At 39.6% G+C, this 25,128-nt stretch overlaps 1 protein-coding gene across 1 annotated transcript in view; it reads left to right on the forward strand.

Annotated features, from left to right (window-relative positions):
- Nucleotides 1-25,128, forward strand: part of gmds (GDP-mannose 4,6-dehydratase) — a 207,151-nt gene that overhangs the window by 18,583 nt on the left and 163,440 nt on the right. The window contains exons 2-4 of the mRNA XM_062424449.1: nt 864-908; nt 3,149-3,236; nt 3,842-3,951. Of these exons, the coding sequence (XP_062280433.1) occupies nt 864-908; nt 3,149-3,236; nt 3,842-3,951 (243 nt within the window). The remainder of the gene's footprint in view (nt 1-863; nt 909-3,148; nt 3,237-3,841; nt 3,952-25,128) is intronic.

Raw genomic sequence — 25,128 nt, forward strand, 5'->3', positions numbered from 1 at the left:
GATTCAGCATCTGCCCCAAAGCTCCTGATTCATGTGGATGTTATACCTAATGATCTCACGACTACCAGCGTGGAGGTTTAAAGGAGGCGTTCCAATAGCATTTAAGGGGATTTAGGTTTTACAGTTGTTGTTTTTTGACCACTTGTGTCCATCAATGTGTCATGACTCATGGAGTCATATTTGGTTTACTTGACCAACAGAAAACAAACATCTTCAGTGTTCGCTTCAGCTTTTTTTGTCGCATCTGTCATTGCTGTCTCGTTTTCAACAATCTTCCAAACATAACTCTGTAGGCATATGCTCTGAAATTGGGCTGCAATTAATGATTATTTGCATTATCCATTGATCTGCCAATAATTTTCTCAATTGTTTAGTCTATAAAATATCAGAAAATAGTGAAAAATGACTCTTATTATTTGTAAGATCTTGAGGTTAATTCAAATATCTTGTTTTATCTCATCAAAAATCCAAAGAAATTCAATTAACTATGATAACTATGACACAGAAAAGCTTCAAATCCTCACATTTGAGAACCTTCAACAAGCAAATATTTAACCTTTTTTTTCTTAAAATGACAAAATGGTTGGCTTTAAGACTATCGGTCAGACAAAACAAGACATTTTGAAGACGTCACTTTGGGCTGCGGGAAATTATAACTGGCATGTCTCACTTGTTATCTGACATTTTAAAAAGGCCAAATGATTCATTGAATAATCAAGAAAATAATTGACAGATAATAGATAATGAAAATAATGATTAATTGCAGCCTTATTGTAATCAGTCGATGTAATAAATCAGTATGTCTGAACCACACACTTGTGTATTTACATGCCTTATGGTTTGTCATCTTCTCTCTTTTGCAGGATGGATCCTACCTGGCTGAGTTCCTGCTCGCTAAAGGCTACGAGGTGAGTGAGAGAGAGAGTGAGAGAGAGAGAGAGAGAGAGAGAGAGAAACCCAGACAGCACCAAGAATCTGCCCTTTTGGTACTGTAGACGCACACACACACGTACGCCCAAATGAATCCAGACGCTCCTGAAGGCCAACAATCACAGACACACGCAGGGCGACATTCCCTCGATAAGACGCGTCCAGCCACAGCAGTGTGTGGGAGCTCCCGAGGGATCGTGATGTAACGTGGCAGTCAGATTCGTACTCGAACTGTGACTCACACCTCACCCCCCTGCCCCCTCACCCCCACCCCGATAAGACCCTTTGTGTGGCACCGAGCCCTTTGACATGTGAACTTTTACCCTTGGGTCAGACGGTTAATAACGCAGGTTGTTATAATATGAGTGAGCGAGGATGATAACTTTCACCTGCTGCATGATGTGTTTTTAGGAGCGCCCAAAAAGTCAACAGCTTGTGGATGGACATGAAGATTAATGAGCTGTTTCTGACTGACTGAGGCTATGTGGGGCTTCAGTGGTGGTTTCACACCCATGAAAAGCCTTTACATACTACCCACATGCACACACGCACACACACACACACACACACACACACACACACACACACACACACACACACACACACACACACACACACACACACACACACACATTGCACCAGAGGTCATGTGTTTTCCTGACAGTAGCCGCATGATTTCATTTCCCCTTCAAACATGCAGCACAAACACACAACTTCATCATCATCATCGTCCAAAGCCTGCCTGGTCAGCTTCGCCATCTGCTGCCTGCTTTAGAGACAGCAGACAGGAAGTGGACTAGATCTAGGTTGGGGATGCTGATGTTGAAGAGGAGGAGGAGGAGAGAGAAGGGAGGAGGAGGGAGGGGGGGAGGGTGGGAGGGTGATGCAGTGGCATTAAAGAGGAGCACGCAAGCAAGCAAGCAAGCAGGAAGTGCACAGTGAATAAAGGAAGTGAGGTCAGGGCACAGCGTCCTCCCTCTAATGGACTCCCTTTGGATCAGGACCTGTTATCTTCCCTGAGCAGAGCTTCCTCACACACAGCCCCCTCCCCCCCTTCTCCAGAACATGGAGTACAGATCACAGGCAGCGTTTTAAAAACACTATGAGCCGGAGCCATGAGACACAACGCTGTTGTATCAATGTTTGCTATAAAAATATTTTATTGGCACAAAGATCTTTTTTGAAGATAAGGATTAAAGCAACGTTGGCCACCGCAGTAATATTATATCTGACATCAATTTAAAACCTTTTATCTTGGGTAAAAACAAAACATGGCTATAATTGTAGAGTAAATAGAGACAGACTGGGAATGAGGGTGAAGAAATATGAGGAATATAATAAGTCATTCTGGGTGGTAACAGAAGGATTAGATAGGAGACCACCAAGCCCACTAGGTAGCCCCTAAAAACTACAGCCAAGTGTTATGTCTAAAATCAGTGCTTGATGTGTCATGATATTTACATCCAGGCAAAGTGGAACGCTGTTTAATGCTGAGTCAATGGCCGCTATAGCATCACGAGTTATGCTGCTATTCTACGTTACGCAACATCACAATAGCACATTTTATGACCGTATTGTTCCAGCTTAGGAGGAAATATTTGTAATAAGGCCTCGCTGTGCTCGGTGTGAGGTAACATTAGGACAGATTATTATGGAGGGGGTTTGATATCGGCACAGGAAAAGCCATGTTTACTTTGATTATGTGTGTTGGACAGCTGCCTAGTATAAACGCCTGCTTACTTCACTCAATGTGTTTGTTTGTGGAATCGACGCAATGACAAAAATGTGATGACAAACGCACGCACGAGGATCCACATAAGCCTACGTCTTACCTTTTGTTAAAACACAGCTAAGCAGCTTCAAGCCGGCGACGACACCGCAAACATTTCTTGCAGCGTAACTTGTTTTCTTTTACTGGAAGGCGCTTTTATATGGTCTGTGAAGCAGCTGCAGGAAGTGTTGAGTTCACTTATATCCATATCCATCCATATAAAATATCCAGACATCCAATCTTTACTCTCACAGAGGATTGACAGTTACCAATCTTTTTTTTTAAATGTTAAAACCATATACATTTATATTAAAAATCTTAAAAACATGGCATTTTAAATCCTAATTCTAGATGCATACTGTTATGTATTTCAGGGCAGAGACTGCTGTATAGTTAACGTGGATAAATCTCCTTTTACCTCTCTTCTTTTGTCTTCTTCTCCCTCAGGTTCATGGTATTTTGCGTCGTTCCAGCTCCTTCAACACGGGACGCATTGAACATCTTTACCAGAACCCACAGACACACACTGAAGGCAGTAAGTGTCTACATCTAAAACATCTAAAACATGCATCTAAAACTAAATTAAATCATCTTCTTTCATTCTGGACCCACTTGGTTGGTCTATTATTACAAACATATCATACAGCTGACCATTGTTCAAGCTTAGAAGTGAAATAGCAACAGAACAAAATATGTAATAGTGTATAATAGTGTATTTTAGGTTCTGCATATACCAAACCTTTCAAACTAATTTTTTTATTTATTTATTTGCAGTTGTTTTATAATAATGTATTTGTATTGTCAAGCCCTGGTTATTATTATTGAAAGAGAACAGATTGCAAATTGACATATAGTAACAGTTTGCTAACTGGTAGGAAACATTCTTCCAATGAATTACAGCAGAATATAACAGACATATCACCAGGATCAGTTGACTCTAAGTGAACTTTGACGATCAATTTTTCCGATCCGATTGATTTCATTTGAAGTGCACAAAAAAAACAGCAGCTGTTGGGTTTTCCTCTCTGATATGTTTCCAAGAAGGGAAGTCATGCTGAGTGAATATGTGAAGGAGCAGTGAGTGTGAATTACAGTAGAAACCAATGTTTGTTTTACGTGTTTGTCCGTCTTCCCCGTCAGACATGAAGCTGCACTACGGCGATCTGACTGACAGCACGTGTCTGGTGAAGATCATCAACCAGGTGAAGCCGACGGAGATCTACAACCTGGGCGCTCAGAGTCACGTCAAGGTACCGTGATCCTGCAAACACACGTCTCTCATGGGTCAGCTAGGCTTGAGTTTGTGCAACACGCTGTTCCACCAAATTAAGACCAACTTTCTGACACATATGTGATAAATGTTGTTTACTTACCTCCCCATTCCTGGGAATCGCAGCGCATGGGTATGTTTTGAAGATTGAGACAAAGGAGAAAACTGATAACAGTGAATATGCATTCCAACAACATACTGTAACCAGAGCGAGTTTGAAACCATGCAGACGAGAGGAGTGTGAATAAAGCTAACGAATCACCTGCACTTATTATTATAAACAGGCTTCCAGGGAAATCTATTCTAATGGCTCAAAATGAAAAATGAGATGAGGGTGTGAGAGGCTGCCAACCTTTTTAAAAGTAAACAGGTTGAACTGGGTTGTTGTTTATCAAAGAGCACGATTTGTCACATTTAAAAAAGAAAGAAAAAAGATGTTTGTCCATTTTTTTGATTCAAGTGTCTATCATGTGGTACTGCATATTTTAGCAGAGGCTATTATTATAATTCTCCACGTCGGTGCGTTCAAAGACACTCTGACATGCAGGAGTTGAGATTTGGCGATTGAACAGCAGCTTTCTTTTAAAGCAGGAAATTACCACATCAACATAATCCTTTAATAGCATTCACTTTGGCTTATTGTTTGTCTTCAGGGATTCATTTTCTGATATAAAAAGCTTATGAGTACAGTGTTTTTAGCAGCCAACTCTTTACACTTGGATGCAGGGCTGAAACTGCACTGATTTTGAAGCTGAATGATCACATTTTAAATTGTGTAAAAAGTTGCATTAATCAATTTTTGGCCGCTAACACTGATAACTAGGCCTGAATTATTACCATATAAAATTGTCATGATTATCATCTGTTAGTGAAATATTTTGTGTTCACACATTCAGCAACATTATCATCCTATTAGACGTGTTTGTGTGTGTGAGCGATCGGTGAATAATGAATAATAAGTCCAATATAGAAAAAATGGCTGTCTTTAGCAGATGTTCTACTTTCTTCACCAGTGTCTTATTCTGAACGGCTTCACTCAAAGGCGGAGTGAAAAGCGAACTGTCACAGAGTGCGGACGTGGTTAGGGTGGGAACATACGATATTGTTTAAAATACAAGGATGACTGTGCCTATTTTCAGCCTCTGTCTCTCCGCTGGAAGTCAGTCGTAGTGTTGCAAGCAGCTGCTCACATGAAAAGCGACATATATTATTTTTTTGACTCTTTCTGGGTGTGAATGTCGACCTTGTTGTTTTATATAGTTAGAAAAATGTGGCCTTATCTAGCATCCTTCTTATCCACCATCAGATAGGTGCAGTAGTAGGGAGGCTGGGTTTCATTGGCATTTCCAATTTTTTATCACAACAGAAAAAATACACACACCTAAAACAAAACTTACATAAAAGAAGAAAGAAATATAAATGAATAAAAACAGGAAAGATGATGTCTCTGGATGTTGGTATGAGGTGACAGAGAGGTGAGCTCGCTGGTGCTAAGAGAGAAGAAGAAAGAAAGAAATGAGTCCCAGATAAAGTGAAATTTCTCTGCCTTACTTTGTCATGTATGTCGATTCTTTTCAAGGTGCAAACAACTCTTTAAATGTCTTATTCAGTGTGTATAACAAGGTGGTTGAGTAGACTTCCAGCCCATGAGAGTCAAACTGTTTAACGATAAGGGCGGAGAAGACCAGGGCATCTTTTAGGGAGTTACAGAAAGGGGTATTTTTGGCCAAGGTGGGACAACAGCCACCTTAATTGTGTATTTTTCTCACATTTAGTACTGAGCAGGTAGCATACAGTTAATTTATCAAAGCTTGCTTCTACTAAAAAATCACATTCATAGGATGCTGAGACTGATCCATATAATAAATGTTGTGTTAAACCACATTTTCTGCATAGTTGGACGATAATTCTCTGCAGATTTGTCATTTTAACTTGATGTTAATCTAAAGAATAGTGGCTTGTATTTTAGGCAAGTTACCCGTCCTTTCAAGTTGATATTCATAACATTACTAACATGAGTTGTAATGCCAGTAAACTGCCTGGAAGGACACAGTCTTTAAAAAAAAATGTGAGTTATGCTTTGGAAAATTATCTGAAGTAATATAAGGAATGTTTGATTTGTTGTTCGTGGGCTTACACATGCAAAAAATGCAACAGTTTTAACTTTGAATTTATTTTTTTTGGTGTCATTGCTACATCCAGTAAATGTCAAACAGTCCTCGTCTATTAAAGCTCCAGGTCTTTATTTGTCGACTCATTTTGAAACTCGCTGCATGCCAGTTCTAAATGTAGTTAACTGTGTCTGCATGTGGTCAGTATTCACCACTGCTGTGAATGGTTACCGGCGGTGTGTGATGTAGAAAAAAAGAGGAGGGGGGGGGGGGGGGGGGGAGGCTTTCAGTTCTGGGAAGAGAGCAGCTCATGTGCGGAGGATGCTGGAGCTGATGGGACAGGAAGTAATGTTTTCTTGGATGGGTCAGTCTGTGCCACAATGTCCCTTTTGTCTCGGAGCTCCTTCGCTGATCCCAGGAGATCCCTCGGCGCCGCCCCCCCCCTTCCCCTCCTCCTCCTCCTCATCCTCCCCTCCTCCTTCTCCTCATCCTCCCCATCCTCCTCCTCCTGCCCTTCCACATTGGGATCTGACACACAGTCTCCAGGCAGCACTGATCCTCCTTCACCATGGCGGTTTGGGAGGGATATGGAGCGGGGAGCTTAGTCAGATTATAGATAATAAGGCCATTTGTAATGTGTACATGATACATTGCTTTTATACAGTTTTTCCTTTTATAAAATGATACAAGGAAGACTCATCCTAACGAGCACGGATTCCACTCAGTTTGACTCCGTTTTATTGAGCTCTTCGAGACCCTGAGTAACTCTGGAAGAACGGGCCTGCACGTCCTGCAGAATCAACTCATAGTTTTATTAATGTGTTCATCCTTTATTCATGTGCTGGATTGACTCATTTTTTCTTTAAAGTCATTGTGAAACTAGTGTGAATAAGGAAAAGTGAGAGGTGCATTCATCACTGTTTTTTTGGCCACTTTGAGGCAAACGAACTCCAAAACAAGCTGACAGACTATTTATAAAGCGGTCGAGGCAAAAATGTCAGCGAGTAGTTTGCTTATTTACACATCCAGTGGACACCGAGCAACATTTAGATGCTTTCGCGGAAAACAGTTTTGTCATTTTGATTCAGTGTTTAAAATAGAACATTTTGGAGCGCCCCTCGTAGCAAAGTGGTTAAGCCCATACCGTATACCTGCAACGTCCCTGGTTTGAGTCCGGGAGGGATCTTTGTTTCCTGTCGGCCTTTCTGCCATCAACTGTACAATAAAGCCAAAAACCCCCAAAAATAATAATAATTAAAATAGGGCTGCAACTAATGTACCTAAATTATGATCACAATCACTGATTCACATGTATATGATCTCAGCAACTTCTGCATATTGCATGTTTATCTTTTGCTGATTTATTTACACAAAGATCCTCTTTACTGTCTATACTATTTTATTTTATGTTATCCTATTTTTAGTACTTAACGTAACTTATCTTATCTAACCGGAGCCCAATTATTACATCTTCAAATGGGTTTTCCAAAACCCAAAGATAATAATTTGTTATATTCAATATCAATATTTAACATATAAAACTGGGAAAAGAGCATTTGAGCATCTGGAAACAGCAATTTTTGGTCGACAAATTACTTAAAAGGTTATCATAATTATTGGTGATACATTTTAAATTGATCAACTATGGTAAAATGGTAAATGGACTGTTCTTACATAGTGCTTTTTTAGTCCTTTTAGACCACTCAAAGTGCTTTTACACTACATGTCACATTCATCCATTCACACATTCATACACTGATGATAGGAGCTACTACGCAGGGTGCCAACCTGCTCATCAGGAGGAGACTAACATTCACACACACATTCATACACCATTGGTGCAGCCATCTGGAGCCATCTGGAGCCATTTGGGGTTCGGTATCTTGCCCAAGGACACATCGACATGTGGACCGAAAGGAGCCGGGAATCAAACCACCAATCTTCCGATTAGTGGACGACCGCTCTACCTCCTGAGCCGGAGCCTCATTTCCACACAATCATGTGAAGTTAAAAAATATTGGTTCTCAGAACTTGTAATGGCATTTGTCTCCACTTTCAATTTTTATAGGATTACTTTTTCTAATTTAAAGACAGAATCCAAACACCGCTCACTAATATAAATGATTGTTTAATGAACCTTATATTGGCATGCCTGTAAAGAATAGGATGTAGAAGTAGAAAGATCAGGAAGAAATATAGTAAACCTTAATAGAGGGGGGAGGATAGGAAGATAGACAGACAACTAGAAAGAAAAAAAAAAGAGTGGGAGAACAAGTGAGAAGACTGATGACTCCTTTCTCCACATCCTCTTGTGGTCAGAGGCTGTGACTCTGCTCCCACCTCCCACATTGAAGATCATCCTGAGGCCACACACACACACACACACACACACACACACACACACACACACACACACACACACACACACACACACACACACACACACACACACACACACAGACTCTCAGAGTGACAGAAAATCCCTGTACCTGTACGAGGTTCTTCTGTGTTTATTTGTTTCCACACCAATAAACCGGGCTCTGGTAACCCCTCACCACATGCTGCCCGCTCTGAACAGCTGAGCCGGCTGGATTACTGGCAGCAGTGGTGTGGAGCAATTTCCAGTCTGTCCCACCACAGAGGAAAAGATCACTCACACCGGCTACTCAGCATTTCTCTCTTCCTTCCCATCAGCCTTCTCCCAGCCGCCACCGTCGTCTTTACAGGGAATCCCTTCTGAAGGCCAGCTTGTTCATCAGACTCGCCCAGGGAGCTCGAGTTGTAGTATTAGGTTTGAGATGGAGAGTGTGTGTGTGTGTAAGTGTGTGTAAGTGTGTGTGTGGGTGGGTGTGCCGGTTTCCGCTGCAGAGAGAGTCATCACAAAGAACAGAGAGAAGGTTATTTTCTAATGCTTGCAGAGGCGGAGGTGGACAGGGAATAAGTGGACGGACACTGGAGGGCCAGAGAAACAGCCAGCTGCAGTATCAAAAGACCAGCGCTCAAATAAAACAGAGGGGATATTTTCTCTTTTCTCGGTGACCATAGCAACGGAGGAGTTTATTAGTTTGGCCTTTGTGCTCAAGCTTCTTCCCTTAAAGCCGTAATCCAAATACATTAATATAGTACCTCCATCCTGAATAATGTTTATGAAAGTACAAAATGAGGCTGATAGGAATGCCACTAGTGTTTATTGGTTGGTAAAATGTTGACTTGATGATGGCGGTAGGATCAAAAAAGGTTATTACGGTGCATTCCTCTGGGTACCATGGATATCTGTACCAAATATAGTGGCTCAGACGTTCAACTCAAAACCAAAAATGTCAACTTTATGATGGCGCTATAGGAAAACTCAAGGGATCACTTCAAGTCAGAAGGCTTCATCCTCTGGGAATCATGAATGTCTGTACAAAATAGATCCATCAAATAGTTGTGGAGACATTCAAGTGATGGACAGACTGACATTGCTATTCCTAGAGTCAAAACCCCCAATGCTTCTTCATCACATACAAACTTATTTATGTCAAATCTGCAGCACTTTCCACTACGCTGTGCATCGCTCTGACCAGAACTTGGCTAACTGACCTACAGTTAGTTATAACTGTATAACTATATACAGTTATCAAAGCTAATATAATATCTAAAACTAAGCATTTGGTTTAGTTTTCATGAGATAAAACAATGAAATTTAATTATAGACAACTTTTCTTGATCACTAGTTTGAGTTACAGTATTATAGGATTCAGGATCATGGAATAATGCAGATAATTGAAGCCTAAATAGAGCTAGCCTCGTCAAAAAACCACTCATCTTGTGTGGTGGTCTTCCAATTGAGGGGAGGTGGTTTAGTTTTCCTTCATAACATGAGAGAAAACAATAAAGTTTGGTTTATTGACACTGGAAAAATGTATCATCTGTGCTCAAAAAGAAGCTTTTGGTCAGAGTTTGAGTTCCAGTATTATAGGAATCAGGTCAAAAAACACTCCTCTTGTGTGGTGGTCTTCCAGTTGAGGGGCAAGGGGGGGGGGGGTTCGGGGGGTCAGTGCTCTAACCAACGTCACAGCTTTTTACAAATGTCTGAGTGGGCGTTTCTATTTGAACAACCCTAAAAAAAAAAAAGGGCAGATGGAGTCGTCCTTTAAGGTTTTTAACAGGAAGTGCTAAAAATACCAAATATGATGATATAATATGGGGGACGTATTTCATGTCTTTGTTCTTGTAACAATATTTAAAGGATATGCTCACACTTTTTCAAGTCTGTCCTAAAACAACAATCAGGAGCACAAATGAACACTGAAACATGTTTTTCTTACTGTGATCGTTCCTCCATGAGAAGATCCCTTCATAATGTCTCTAACTACAGGCTTCCCTTTCTACACATGGATCTTTTTAGGTTTATTTAAAGCTAATATGAGACTTGAAATCCCTTTTTTTTTGTTATGATGATCCTTCCACTGGAGCTGAACAGGAAAACATTGGTCCATCGAGACACAAACATGGGAAATTGTTATAAAAAAAAAAAAAAAGAAGACTGCAACTGTGGAAGATAATCACATAATTTGACTAAGTCAGACAGCTGAAGCCTCATATTATCTATAGATACACTTTTAAATACATTTTTGAGCAATGTGGATTTTGTTTCACATCACTTATTTTCTAAGTGCTTTTTTTGAGCGAGCATGCAAAACCTGTTCCGACATCATTTTAATTTCAGTTAGGCACCTGATTATTGTTTTAAGACACGCTTGCAACATTTATAAAACCTATTCTTTAACGATAAATAGACTAAATAAAGTGTGGGAACAAAAAGTAGGAATGAGCCTAATTCATGAATAATGTATCTTCCCGACAATAATAAGAGTTGAATATGTTGGAAACTGCACTTGTGAAATATGCATGAACAACGAACCCAAATGGGGAAGTGCTTACAGACTGCTCAGAGTAATCTGTTCTGCATCTGAGGGTTCAACACGATCCCATTGTGTTCTCCCACTGAAGCGCTTCACAGGAAAGCCGTGAACAAAAACCCCTCAACGTCGCTCTCTCTCCGTGCGAGCTCTCCCACCTGCAGCTGTCACAGCAGTCACACAGAGAGACGGGCTGAATTATTAACACGCCTCGCTCATGACAAGGAAAATGACATGATGATGATGGTGAGGGAGGGGGGGAGGTGAGGGGAGGGGAGGGGAGGGAGGAGGGAGGGGGTTGAGCTAAGCTTGGGGGAATGAAGAGACAAGAAAAGATGGAAAGAGTTTAGGGAGGTGAGAGGGTATATACTGCAGCAGCAGCAGCAGCAGCAGTAGGTTTCCACTTCATTGTTTTTGATGGCTTTTGAAAACAAAAGTGCAGATTGCATCCAGGAGACAGACTTCCTTCATCTATATCCTTCATTATCCATATCCGAATTCCTCCTCAAAGACTTATCATCGTCCCATTATCTTCTTACGGCTCTCTCTCTTTCTCTCTGCTACCCTTTGGTCTCTCCCCCATCCGGGTTTGCAGAAGCTCCCACGCTTGAGACACACACACAGGATTTAACACGCCTGTTTCCCCCCACAAAGCTCCACACTGTTTGCTCGGCGTGTTGATGCGTTTATAGTCCTAAAGCAAGCTATAGTGCAGCCTGCCAGCAGTTTACTCTCACACTCAGGCGGTAATACCACCACTTAGTACAGTTTTGTGGGCATATTATGCAATTCTTGTAACGTGTTAGTAATGTGATTCTGTTGTTTTGACTCCCTGTGTGTGTGTCATCCAGTAGGGTGTGATCTGTTGGCAGAGGGTATAATAGTGTGTTTGGATCCATTATTTCCTGCATTATTAGTTGTTTTACACTATTACGGATGCATTTTTACACACAACACTTGCTAAATAAAATTATTAAAAGGGGTCTGAGTGGATTAATCAAAAAAAGGCAAGATTAGTTCATGACTTCAACTTGGTTTCCACAAGACTGTAATTTTGAAAATGCCAGTGTTGTTTTTTTGTAGTTTGGGAAAAGTTCACATTTGTTAAAAAAAAAAAAAAAGTAGTTTTCACAGGACTGCAACTCTAATTTTATAAGCATTACTTCGTAGTAGTTTGACAGAAAGTCAGCACACAACTGCAGAAGTGCTTAAAATGTGGTTTAAAAAAAAGCTAATGAGTTTTTTTTTTTTTGTTTTTTTTTTGGACAAACAAATTCTACTTAGCGTAATAAAACCCTTCAAAAACACACCACTCAAGATATTTTCTTCTCCTAATTCATGGAGCGTTTAGGAGAAACATGCTTTTGGCTTTTTTATGCTTAAATATTCATTTAAAAAAATATATGTTACCTCAAAAATGCATTGTAGCAAAGCTTTAAAAAAAGAGTAAAGAAGAAGAAGAAGCTTTTTCACTGGCCAATTACTCTTTATTCTGCATTTAAAGTAAAAAAAAAAAAACAAAAGAAAAGAAAAAACCCACAAAACATGAGATTATATCAAACATTCATTGACACAAAGCCTCAGAACAAGATTTGAAGGAACATGGTTTTTGCACAGGACAGCGACGGTCGTTGTCTAAACCCGTCCATGAATGATGAGCGGTCTTGTCTCCTTAACAGTTCATTGGCTGAGTTTACTCACTCTCTGATTGGTGTTTACATTAACGCTCTCCAATCAGCCCTCAGTGGCACGCTCGCAGCAGTGTGTGTGCATGTGTGTGTGTGTGTGTGTGTGTAACACTGCGGGATAAAGACTCGCCTTGAACCAAATGATCACATTCCCCATTGGAGTGTGTGTGTGTGTGTGTGTGTGTGTTTTCTGTCTCATAGGACTCATTAGCTGCATGTGTGTGTGCGGTTTGTGTGTATTTAAGGTGCCATGCTTTTTCATTGTTTCAAAATTGCCTTTCAGGATTGTGATTTTTTTTTCCCCCCCTTTTTTTTTTTTTTTGCGCCAAATGGAGTTGCAGTATAATCTCTGTGCCCACATGTTCTCATGCATCCCGCCAATTGAATGAGCAAAAACAGGACTGTGTTGCGTTGGTGGCCTGGTGGTAGTCAGCGGTCAGAATGGCTCCCCGAGCAAAGCCGAGCCCTGTTTTTGAAAGGTTAGGCCTTCACACAAGGCAGCCTGCGTTGCCTAGATGGGTCGAAAGTGAACTTTATCTTAAGAATAGGCTGCCGGCTGCCAAGAGAAACAAGCCTGCACTTTCCTCATTCAGAGTCAGGGAATGTTTTGTGGTCGTGCTTTGTGGGTCAGATTTGTTGCTCCACTCATGAGTCAGTTCTTTTTCTGTTTTCCAGCAAGGTTGTAACACATGGAAACATGCAGTTTATGGACGGGGAGGGGGGTTAAGGGGGGGTAGGTGGGCGTACATTTTGAGGTTTGTTAAGTAAATACATTGAGTCAATAAATAGTATCAGCAAGCTAAATATGATTGCATCCAAGTCTGTATCTTAAATCAAAGCCCAAATCTTCCAGATCAACTGACTTGTTCGTGTGACACACAGAAGCCAAAATAAACTGTTGCAGATGTAGTTTCACCTGTGATTTATAGATGGCAGCAGTGAGCCGCTGTGGATGAGTCCCCTGATAGTTTCAGTCAGGACTCACTTCAGGTAATAAACAACAGCGGGTCTCAGTCTAGCCAGGGAACTAAAATGGACTAAAAGATACTGTATCAAAAGTAATCCAACCTTTTTTTCTTCTTTTTTTTTTTTCCCGTTTTTGAGAAAGTTATGAAACAAACCAGCAAAAGACACAATAAAATGAATATAAACAACAGCAAAATGAGTTATCCAGAGGTTGAATTCATATCTTAGTTAGTTAGTTTCTTCATTTATTTGATGGACAGAACATTAACAATGACATCATGACATTTTCTGGTATTTTTATATCCTTATAAATAGAATAGCTTTTTGTTTTTTGACTGTTGTTCGGACAGAATAAGCATTTTGAAGATCTGACAGTGGGTTGTGGGAACTTGTGGTGAACGTTATTACTACTTCTTCTTTTTTTTTTTTACTTCCTGACATTTAATAGACTTAATCATTATGATGAAAGAATGAAAAAGTCACTACTCACTGGTTTTAGGAAGCTTTAATCCAGGAGGAACAATCGGTTCATTAGACTCACAGAAAAGTAATCAGCAGCTATTTTAATACTGGTTCATTTTTGCATATCTATAGATCTGGTTTCAGCTTCTCAATTATGAGGATTTGGTGTCTTTATTTGTCTCATATGAGAGCAAACTTAATATCTTGGGGTTTCGTACTGATGCTTGGATATAACTTGATGACTCTGGGAAACTATAATAGGACTTTTTGTCTCACTTTTCAAACTTTTTATCAACTTTTATCACCTGACTAATTGAGAAAATAATCAGCATATGAGTTCATAATGACAAAAAGCCCCAGAACTGTGCATCATAATCTCCCTGAAACACACATTATAGAGACTTTCACATCTGTTAAGTACTATTTTTTTGCATCTAGTTCAGTTTTTTTTAACTGTAAGTGATGGAGGTTATGTTTGTGAAGCCAGCTCATGGACGAGGCCCTCTGCAGGTCAGTGTGTCCCATTACAGCTCTTCTTAAGTTACATGGAGAAAGTTCATGCATGATTCAGGCTTCCTGTCTTTCTGCTAGTGCGTGCTTTTCACTTTTTTTCTGTCACAATAGTAAAAAAGAGAGAGAAATTAAAGGAAACTAGAGAGAGAGAAGTCTTGAAACTTGGGCAGGTTATGTAACAAACTCGTAAAATGCAACCCTGAGAACATTATGAACTGAATTTTAACTGTATCCTCATCTCATCATCCCTCTATCTCCCCCCCCCCCCCCCCCCTTCAATTATATCCCTCACCCGTTTTCTGTCTCTCAACGCATGTTGTTTATTCCATCTTTACCTTTTGTGAGGAGTGAGTGACAGTAGCCTGTAGCATTTTTCTCCATACAAGACTCCACCACAGTAAACACACAAAGCTGGAATCGCTCGCTTAATTAATTTTGTGTAGTTAGTAAGATGGGGGAGAAGACGGTAACCAGTGATTACACTAAATATTTATCAAACACATCAATCTTCCTGTTGCTATGTCCTCCGGGGCCAATGATACTCCTGCTGGATGCTCTGTAATGATTTAACTGGAGCTCTGCTGGTCATGTGATCAGTGAACAAAGCTGAATAAAACCCTTTATCTGCTTCATTCCAGGTAATCTGCTTTTGTGTGAATGTATAGCTGCGTAACAATGTTCTTTACCCCCTGACAAATAGACCTACAACCTAATTAGAGTCATGTTTTTGTGGTATTCGGCTCATTATTATAACTTCATATGTACTCGTGTAAAATATTGCCTCCAAGCATTTAAACGGGAAACTACAAATGGGGACAAATTTTTCCCAAACTCGAACATTTTCCACTGAATGTGAACAAGCTGAACCTCTAATAATGACGACACTGAAATCTGATCATGACTTTAATTAAATGAGCTCATCTTTTCACCACTAATATTGTCTTGTTATTACATTCAGAAACATTCAGAACTTATTATCATGTTTTAATAAAGTATAATAATGAGTTAGTGTTCGTATATCTGGGTTTGTAATCAAGAGATGGTTTTATATACAACCTTTATTTAATTGGATCTATTGATAGGACTCCATCATACTTTTTCTATACTTGTTTATTATGATTATTTACATTATTAATGATAATCATCTTAGTTGTTTTCTTTGTATCTGTTGCTTATTTATTAATACGCTACAATAATGTTTATATCTGGTGTATTTTACCAGGATATATGTTTATTATTCCAGCTCTGGTTTGGTCGAAAGCCAGTCTGCGTTTTAACCAGAGCGACTCCGTCTAAGAGTACAGAAGAGCGTTTTCTAGAATAATGAGGTGACAAACTGAAACTCGTCACATTAAGTTGGTTAGAAACATTATTAATTTATATATAAACATATTTATTAGCAGACTTCATCTCATACAGTGTATTTGGGTAAAAAAAAGCCGTTTTTCTAATTGGAAGAAAGCTGCTTTTTAATTAAGTCTCTCTATGTCATTGAAGTTAAAACAAAGCAAACCATTATGAATATGGCAGATTTCTTACTTATGAATCAACACTAATCGTGGTTTGACTTAAAACTGCTGTCATTAAGAGACTAGATAAGATTATGCCTCTATGTACACAACATACAACAGGTTACTCTCCTTGCTTTTATAATCTTGTATTTATCATTATGTGAGTTTTGTCTTCTTTATTCTTTTTGCTGCTTTCTTTCATCAGTTAATATGTTTAGCTATGCATTTACATCCTGCTATATCAGATCATATATTAAAGGTTATATTCATGTACACCTGACTATTGTGTAGCATACAACTAGAATACACTATGAACATAAGTTGCTGATTCATTAAAAAAAAGAAAGAAATACCAAAACAATGTAAGTATGTAATGACTCACCTTTTAACACGTGCCTCTTATATTAAAATAAGCTCATGTGTCACAGTTCAGAAACGATCGCTGCAATATTTCATCTCCTTTCTGTCGTTTTGGACAATTTAGATATTTTCAGCAGAGCTTTACCCCGTCTCTCGCTGTATGATCTGGTTTTGGTTTTGACATTGTGGTTTCACTGACGGCCCTTCTGATGCTTCAGCTGCAGCTGTAATATAGATGCAATAGCACCCAAACGTCACATTTCTCCAGTTTGTGAAGCATACAAACTTCATGCTTCAGTATTTTTTAGCTTTTCATAAGGAGACTCTCATCATCACCTGGGACCAAAAATCCAATAGGCCCTTTAATGGAAATGAGTTTACACAGTGAGCACACACAGCTAAGTTGACTCAGAGATTTGTCTGTATTGGTATTTTTCTCTCGTCTAGTGTGCGTACATAGTGGTGTTTACATAGATATTATATTATTTGTACAAAGGGATTTCTGCAAGCAGACTCACTGACGATATGTGTACACCTACAAGCAAAAAGGCTTAGTGAAGATGCAAGAAAAGATGTGCTCATGCCGTGTCTGTTTTCCCCTTGTTTGTTCTGAAAGGCGGCTGCCATAAATGCACAGTGACTTTATTATTGTATCATGAAGAAAAATCAATCATAATATCTCATCTTCTGTCATCGGTACACAGCCTCTTAATTACACCGTATCCCCCCCCCAAAAAAAAAAAAAAAAACACCCACACAGGCTTTGGCACACAGTGAGAAGATGCAGCCTCACTCAGTGAAGTGACATAAGCTCATTACTCATAGTAAACACTGTTGCTAATCTGTGAACACAAGTCCTGACTGCTGCTGCCCACTCTCTCTGCTGTGTGAGCTCACGCCCTCGTAGATACTATACACACACACACACACACACACACACACACACACACACACACACACACACACACACACACACACACACACACCAATACTTCCCTTGCTAATGGCATGTTTGTGTAACACTGCAGTTTGTTTGGAGTTTTTCTTCCCAGCTCGCCAAGCTATTATTTCTAACTGTTTCGAAAAGACAATGATGATGTTAAATTCCTATTAGGGATAAACGGCAGGGTCCACCATGGAAAAAAAAAAAAAAAAAAAAGGCGGCGTAATTGTTATTTCACAATCTGTAAATTCCCTTTTAAGAATGTCACAATCTGTAATTGTTCCAAAACGCTCTGTTCCCTGTACTATTTTGGTTTTGTGTGTGTGTGTGGGTGTGTGTGTGGGTGTGTGTGTGTGTGTACTCCATGTTCTCCCTGCAATACGAACCTGTGTCTGTTGGGTAATTTGAGGATTGCAATCTATTTACAAAAGCCTGCTGTAATGAGTTATGATCTCACTTGTTTGGATCACATCATGGAATGATGATCGGGGAACAAAAACAAGACGAGGAGAGGCGAGGCGAGGAGTTTGAATCGAGGGCAGATGAGCAGTGGGCGAGAAATGGATGAGTTACGACATTAGATGCTAATCTAGATGATTGTAATTGTTTTAGTCATAAGTTGACTTAATGAAGGTGTTATTGTACATTGTGGAATATTTTTCTTTATCTGTACCTGCTTTGTTTGTTGGCTGCTGCCTGTGTGTTTTAATTGAAGCTTTAAATCAGGCTGTCATACCTGTGTGAAGGGTTGGGCCACGTTTACCTTGTCTCCTGTCAACCAAACAAACAGGCCTTTATTCTCACAGAGAGAGGGATGTTCAGGTACAATTAGGGGGAAAAAAGAAAAAAAGGGGGCACAGCTGTTCAGTGAACTATTAATCAACAGTGAGCAGTGTGAGAGATGCACTGTGTTCAGATTGTTTTATGATGTTTATTGGGGCGTATGGGGGCATCTGGCAATTGGTACAACTTGAATTTCATTTTATATCAATTAGAAACAAAAACACCACTGCTAAGACAAAGTGACTTGTCTTATTAAATACTTTTCCATTTTTCTGGCAGTGGACACACTTGATAGAATTTTGCAAGTCAATGAAATACAAATAATAGAAATGATAAAAAGTCTATTGCTTATCATCAGGTGCAACTTTCATGACTTTTTGCCCTTCGAACACCAACATACCTGTGATATATTCCTGTTTAATTGCTGATAGATATTCTAACTTTTTACTATTAAGAATATTATCAACGTTTATTCATAAAGGCAAGGCAGCTTTATTTATATAGCACATTTCATACCCAGGGGGAACTCAATGTGTTTACATAAAAACAAACATTTAACAGTAAGACTTAAATAAAGCACAAAAGACAATGAAATAAGTACACTACATGGCCAAAAGTATGTGTACACGTGAAGATTACAGCCATGTATGATCGTTGAACAGGTCATTTCTGCTTCTATGACAGTCTCCACTCTTCAGGTTTTAGGGTTTCCACCATATTTTGGGACGAGGCTGCAGGAACGAGCCTCCATTCAGCCCTCAAGAAAATTAGTGAAGTGAAGTTGGCCAATGATATTTGGTGTGTTTTTCATCATATGGGATGGATGGTAGAGATGGAAAAGACAATCTTAGCCACTTGTGAGCTTTCACATCATTGGACGACTCATGACAATTTGTAATAGAAAGGATAAAAAATGCTCTACATAGATAATATAACACCACATCCATTAAATATGGGTTTAATTCCGCCACTTATATGGAAAAGACCACGTTTCCCTTTTTAGGTCTTGCATTTTGACCATAGACTGTATATAAAAATCCGTGACGTCACCCATTGGTTTGTGGACTGCTGCTTGGAAGTGAATAGTTTCGGATCTGGGCAGCGCCATCTTGAAAATGTCCGGTGCATGCCGGGTAAAAAACCCCCACGGATTCTACTTATATGGGCATCAGGAGGAGCAAGAGGCGCCCTCCTGAACCTGTGAACCAATCAACCTGTCAATCATGACGTAGCCACGCCCTAATGCATACCCTGCTTTATCGTCAAATATAAAATCAGGGAGGCCAACATTTCACAAATGAACATCCTACTGCATTGAAGAAGGCTTTAAACTAGCGATTGAGACCATAAACACATTTTGAAAACGTTTACTGAGGTTAGAAATCAAGTGAGAAGTTGGTGAATTCTCCATTGACTTGTATAGAAACGGAAGTCCTTTTGACACCAAAACGGTCGCCCCCTGGTGGCCTTTTGATAGAATGCAGTTTTAAGTTACTTCCGCGTTGGCCTCATTTCAGAGGACAGGAACTCCCTGCCTGATTTTGACATGAACACCATTGTTTTTTTGTAACCCATAATTACAACAGCTACAGTATAATATGACCTCAAGGTGGCGTTCCAGTTCATCCCTGACGTATTGGATGAGATTTAGGTCACGGTTTCTGTACAGGCCAGTCAAGTTCTTCCACAACAAGCTGGCGAAACCATTTCTTAATGCATTTGGAATTGAATGTGTCGGCTTCGTCATGTTGAAACAGGAAAGAGACTTCCCTAACCTGTTGCCACCGAGCTGGCAGGGGCACTTTTTTAAAATAAATAAAATATCATTGTAGCATTTAAATTTGAATCCAGAAGCTTTGTGAGAGAAAAGTTAAGCACATGTCATTGCGTACGTCAAATGTGTGTGTGCGTGTCTTGTGAGTATGAATCAAGTGTCACATCCATCGCCTGTTGTACCTTCTGGCCAGCAGTTTGGTGCTGCCAGACGTATGAGTGGCAAATAGAAAAATATGATCATTAATCAAACTATCAGCACCGTTCATTGTTTGTCTCGGCCTTCCTGCCTCAGTCATCCTGCTTCTCACTTTTTCCATCTTAGCTCCAGTGGAAAAAATTTAGATATTCTTTGTTCAAATGGACTTAACATGTATCTCGGGATCTTTCAAAAAGATCCAAAATGTGGTTATATAAATGTTTGGTTGTCAATTTTTTGGACAAGGACACGTTAAAGTATCAAATATAGAAGGGATTGAAGTCGAAAGGTGCCTTCAGTCTTTCTTTTTTAAGCTGTTCAGTCGGTTGAATCTTACTCAGGCACTTAAGCAAATAATTACTCCCACACAAAAGGAAAATAGGTGAGAAATTAGTTTTTATCACCACCTACTTTGTCACTCAGTGTACCTGACTCCTCGCCGCTCCTTGCCCTCAAGCTGCCGTAGGACTGTAGTTAAGATCATGATTACTCCTCCTTATTATCATCATTAGCACAGGTGTCAATGGCAGCGATGAGAAATGTGTGAGAAGCTGGTAGCAAAGTGTGATAAATGGGCCTCTTGCTGTGTTATTTGTGAAGAACGGTTTCCACTCTGTCATCAATCATCCAGCGCCTGGCGTCTGCCGGGGAAGGGTTAGGCGGACGGACAGACGGGGCGAGGCTGACGGACAAGACTGACTGACGAGCGCTTAACTGTCAAGAGGACAGCGGCCAACTTCCAAAGCTAGCGACCTCTTGGCCTCTCTGAGCTCATCCTGCAGACAGATTCCTGTATTTGTTATGTTTAAAAGCTCAACCTGGTTCGATCGTCATCGTCACATAAATCAGCCAACGGAGCTGTAATCATTTAACATAAAGAGAAGCTACACTTAGGTTATCTGTACGGCTGCAGCTAATGATTACTTTGTCCTCAATTATTCTCCCAATTATTTAAATAATAGTGATCGAAGTTGGCCGATAAATTGTAATATTTTTAAACAAGACAAATAACCTGAATGAACATTATTGATAAGAGCCTCTAAACTTTGGTTTTAATTGAATTGTGACGAAGATGTAACCCTGAGTGGGAAACTTGCCACTAAGCTTACATTGACAAACTATGTAATGATGTTTCTAAATTACCTCAAAAGATTTATTAAAGTTTATTTTGGACCTTGGAAACATTACTTGACAAAACCATCTCACCACAAATTCCATTTAGTTGCTGTTTTTGGAGGTTTCGATTATATAACACAGCTTCCTCATCTACCAAGGTTCAAGATTGAACTTTGAACTTTTAAAACCAACAAAAGTGGAAAATAACCATTGAAATTTGAACATCTACAGTTTCATGACAACTGGTCGAACTCTATCGTGCGTGATGAAGTTCATGAGTATATGATGGAAAGCTCTGGAGTAGTATGAAAATGGACTTTAGGTGACGTTGTGTATCAGCTACCTCAAACATATCTATAAGATTAGATATTCCTATATCAGTCCCACAGTGGGGAAATTCATGCTGATACATTACTGTGATCCATTAATAAGCCTATCACTCATCAAATGTATTGGTATGCTGTAAATTGTAATGAATAATCAATTGGTAATGTTTAAGGCGATAGCTCTGATTCAATTACTAAAGCACTAATCAACAGCTATTTTAATAATGGAGCCATTTTTCATTCATAAACACAAAATTGAGCAAGCATCTCTTACTATTGTATATTCGGACATTTTTATAGATGATGGCAATAATGATTAATCATGCAACTAATCAGTAGATATATCGATCATGAAAATAATCGTTAGTTTAGGCTATCAAATGTCATAAAGTAGTGCTCAATAATGCCAGTTGCAATTTCCCGTAGGCCTAGTAATGGCTTCACATTGCTTGTCATGTCTGCCAGTAGATTAAACCCCAAATATATTCAATTTACAAATGACTAAAAATAGAATTTGTGGTATTTTGACTTGATAAATGACTACAACCATTAGTGGATTGTTGCCAGGTTACAAATTGATTAATCGAGCAGTCCTGGGCAGATTCAGCCCAGTTTATGAAAGTAAACTGCGATGCTGAGTCAGTGATGTGCAGAAAAACCATTTTGAATTCAAAAACATCTCAGGGTTGTTTTCTTTAGGATGAAACCGTGGCGGGCCCCCTCTGAGGCGTGCAAATCGCTTCTGAAAGTGCCCTCTTAGCGTCGTAGACATGCCTAAGCTGCAGTAAGTGACCCCGGGATACGAGTGATATTTGTGTGTGTGCGTGTGTGTGTGTGTGTGTGTGTGTTGCAAGATGTGTCAAGTGTGTCGCTGTTTGCATGCATATGTGCAGACATTTGGGGTGCTTCAAGTGCACTCAAGTGTATTGGACGCGCACATGTGATGGTCGTGATGTTGATGATGACGATGTTGAAGATGATGGTGAGGAAGGGGTGAGTGGGTGATGATAAGTGCCATCTCTCAGAGGACAGAACATGATTAGTCAAGAGATAATCTCTCCTCTCCTCCGTCTGTGTGTGTGTGTGTGTGTGTATATGTGTGTGTATGTAGAGTGAGCAAACTCCAAAGAAAACACTCTACTGTTTTCTTTACTTTTCTGGTCTACACACACACACACACACACACACACACACACACACACACACACACACACACACACACACACCACACACCCACACACACAACCACACAGAAACACACACACACATGCAGAAACACACACACATACACACACAAGAACACAAAACGATTACAGAGAGTTAAGCAAGAAATGACAGTGGGAAGACTGAGTGTTTTTGTGACTGTGCTCTGCGTGTGTGTGTGTGTGTGTGTGTGTGTGTGTGTGCGTGTGTGTGTGTGTGTGTGTGTGTTGTTTTTGTCTGTGAACATACTGAACACATTTCTCCAGCGTGTTCGGGTTTTTTTTTTTTTTTTCTCTCTTCGCTGTAGGTGAACTCGTCATGATCGCCGTGTCAGGGTGTAGCTGTCGCCAAGCGGCGGAGCTCGAGGGTCCTCTGACGTTCCCAACAGTTTCCCCGAGCATTCCATCCCCCAATTATCAACATAATGACGGGAAAAAAGCCATAGATACACAAACATAGGCCAGGGCAGTGTTCACACTTTCCCCTGGCCGGCCAGTCATTCTGACAGTGATGACCATTACACACACACACAGACATACACCTGGGAGTCTGATCTTCCCATGCTAAATCTTTCCTACGTCCCCGTGCCACTGGTATGGTAATATCTGCTGTGGTACGGAGCGGGCTCAGTAATCTAAGCTCAAAGTGTTTATACATGTGTGGCCGGCACAGGCCACCACCACAGCTAAACGTTTACAATAATAGTCTCCAAGTGATGCCTGTTGTAATAAAAGTCAAGCGCCTCGCCCGCTGCAGTGAAACCAATCTGTCGTGCTGATCTTATTATAGTCAAATTAAACTGTCCTGCCTGGGGCAGCGAGACTGTAAACCGTGGAACTTGAATAAAAACACACTCGCGCTCGCCAGAAAAACCTCCACTGCCATTGTACACAGGTGTGAGTGTGTCTGTGTACTTTTAAACACACTGAGCTCAGCATGTTGAGACACTGCGGTGGGATAGACTGAAGAAGTTTCGAGCACGTAACTCTTCTGTTTTTTGTTTTTTTTTAAAGTCACTTCACTTCATTGTGTGTTTGGTGATGTTTAGTTCTTGGTATTTGGAGTTTTTCAGTCATATAGATACCAAAACAAACCTTTAACAAATACAAAATCAAATCCTCTAAATGAGTCAGTAGTTAAATATTATCTTTAAAAGAAATCACCATGGAAGAATTTTGCAGAAACTGGAAACATTTTGATTTAAATCAGAAACTTTTTATTTTATTCATCAAAGTCTATCAATATGCAATGCCAGCTTTCTGTATGTATCAGCTACCAACTAAACAGTACCATAAAAGTACTGATGTTTGATACCCAGCCTTAGTGATGTAACGTAATATTATTCCAAAAACAAACACATTATAATATCAATCTGCATACTGAGATAAGTTTTGCACAAGAGGGATAAGAATATAGATAATAATATAGTCTTTAAACAGTGTTAAAACATGTAAAAACCCTTTATTTAAAACACATTCTTATAAATAACATAAAAGTTAAGCAGTTTCCAGAACATTCAGTCTATGTCTCTGTCTGTTTTACCCAATTTTTGCCATTTTCAATGTGTAATACAAGTTTCCCATCACATCTAGGTTGCAAATAACAATCATTTTCATAATAATGGATCTATAAATTGATCATTTAGTTCATAAAGTGTATAAAAATGCTCATTATGATCATATTCCCAGAGTCTCAAGTTCCTTAAATAAAGTTTTTCTAGTCCAAAAAGTCAAATATGACATGAAAAAAGAGAATAACTGGACAATAACTGTCTCTTTAGACAATTTACAGAAAGCAATTGGCAATGATTATCAAACATATGTCTTACTAAAATCAGTTAGTCTTTTCAGCAGTACTCCTCCTCCTTTTTAAATTGGAATGAGAACAAAGTTTGACAGTTTCTTATCCCATTAGAGATTAAAGGACATTATAAGTTACATTATAACATGAAGTTCTCACCACAAGCTGCAGCCAAAATACAGCAGACTCTTACTGATACCTTCCTGACAGTCTAAACAAAAATGTGTTATCATAAAAGCTTAAAAAAGAAACTGCACTTGCACTGCTGGATACAATAAATTATACAGATGTTCATTTCTACTTCTAAAGGTGTGCTCCCCCCAAAAAAAACAACTTAAATAAAAGTCACAAATAACAAGCATACGACTATTATAATGAACCAAAATGCCTCCTGATTTTATACATTAACGTGAGGTTGTGTGTGAGTCTCCACAGCTGGCGATGCGTGCTGTTGCAGAATAGTTTCAGAGTCTATTGCAGTGTCTTTTGTCTGCTCTGG

Source organism: Scomber scombrus, chromosome 8, assembly GCF_963691925.1.
Source record: "Scomber scombrus chromosome 8, fScoSco1.1, whole genome shotgun sequence".
Taxonomy (NCBI): Eukaryota; Metazoa; Chordata; class Actinopteri; order Scombriformes; family Scombridae; genus Scomber; species Scomber scombrus.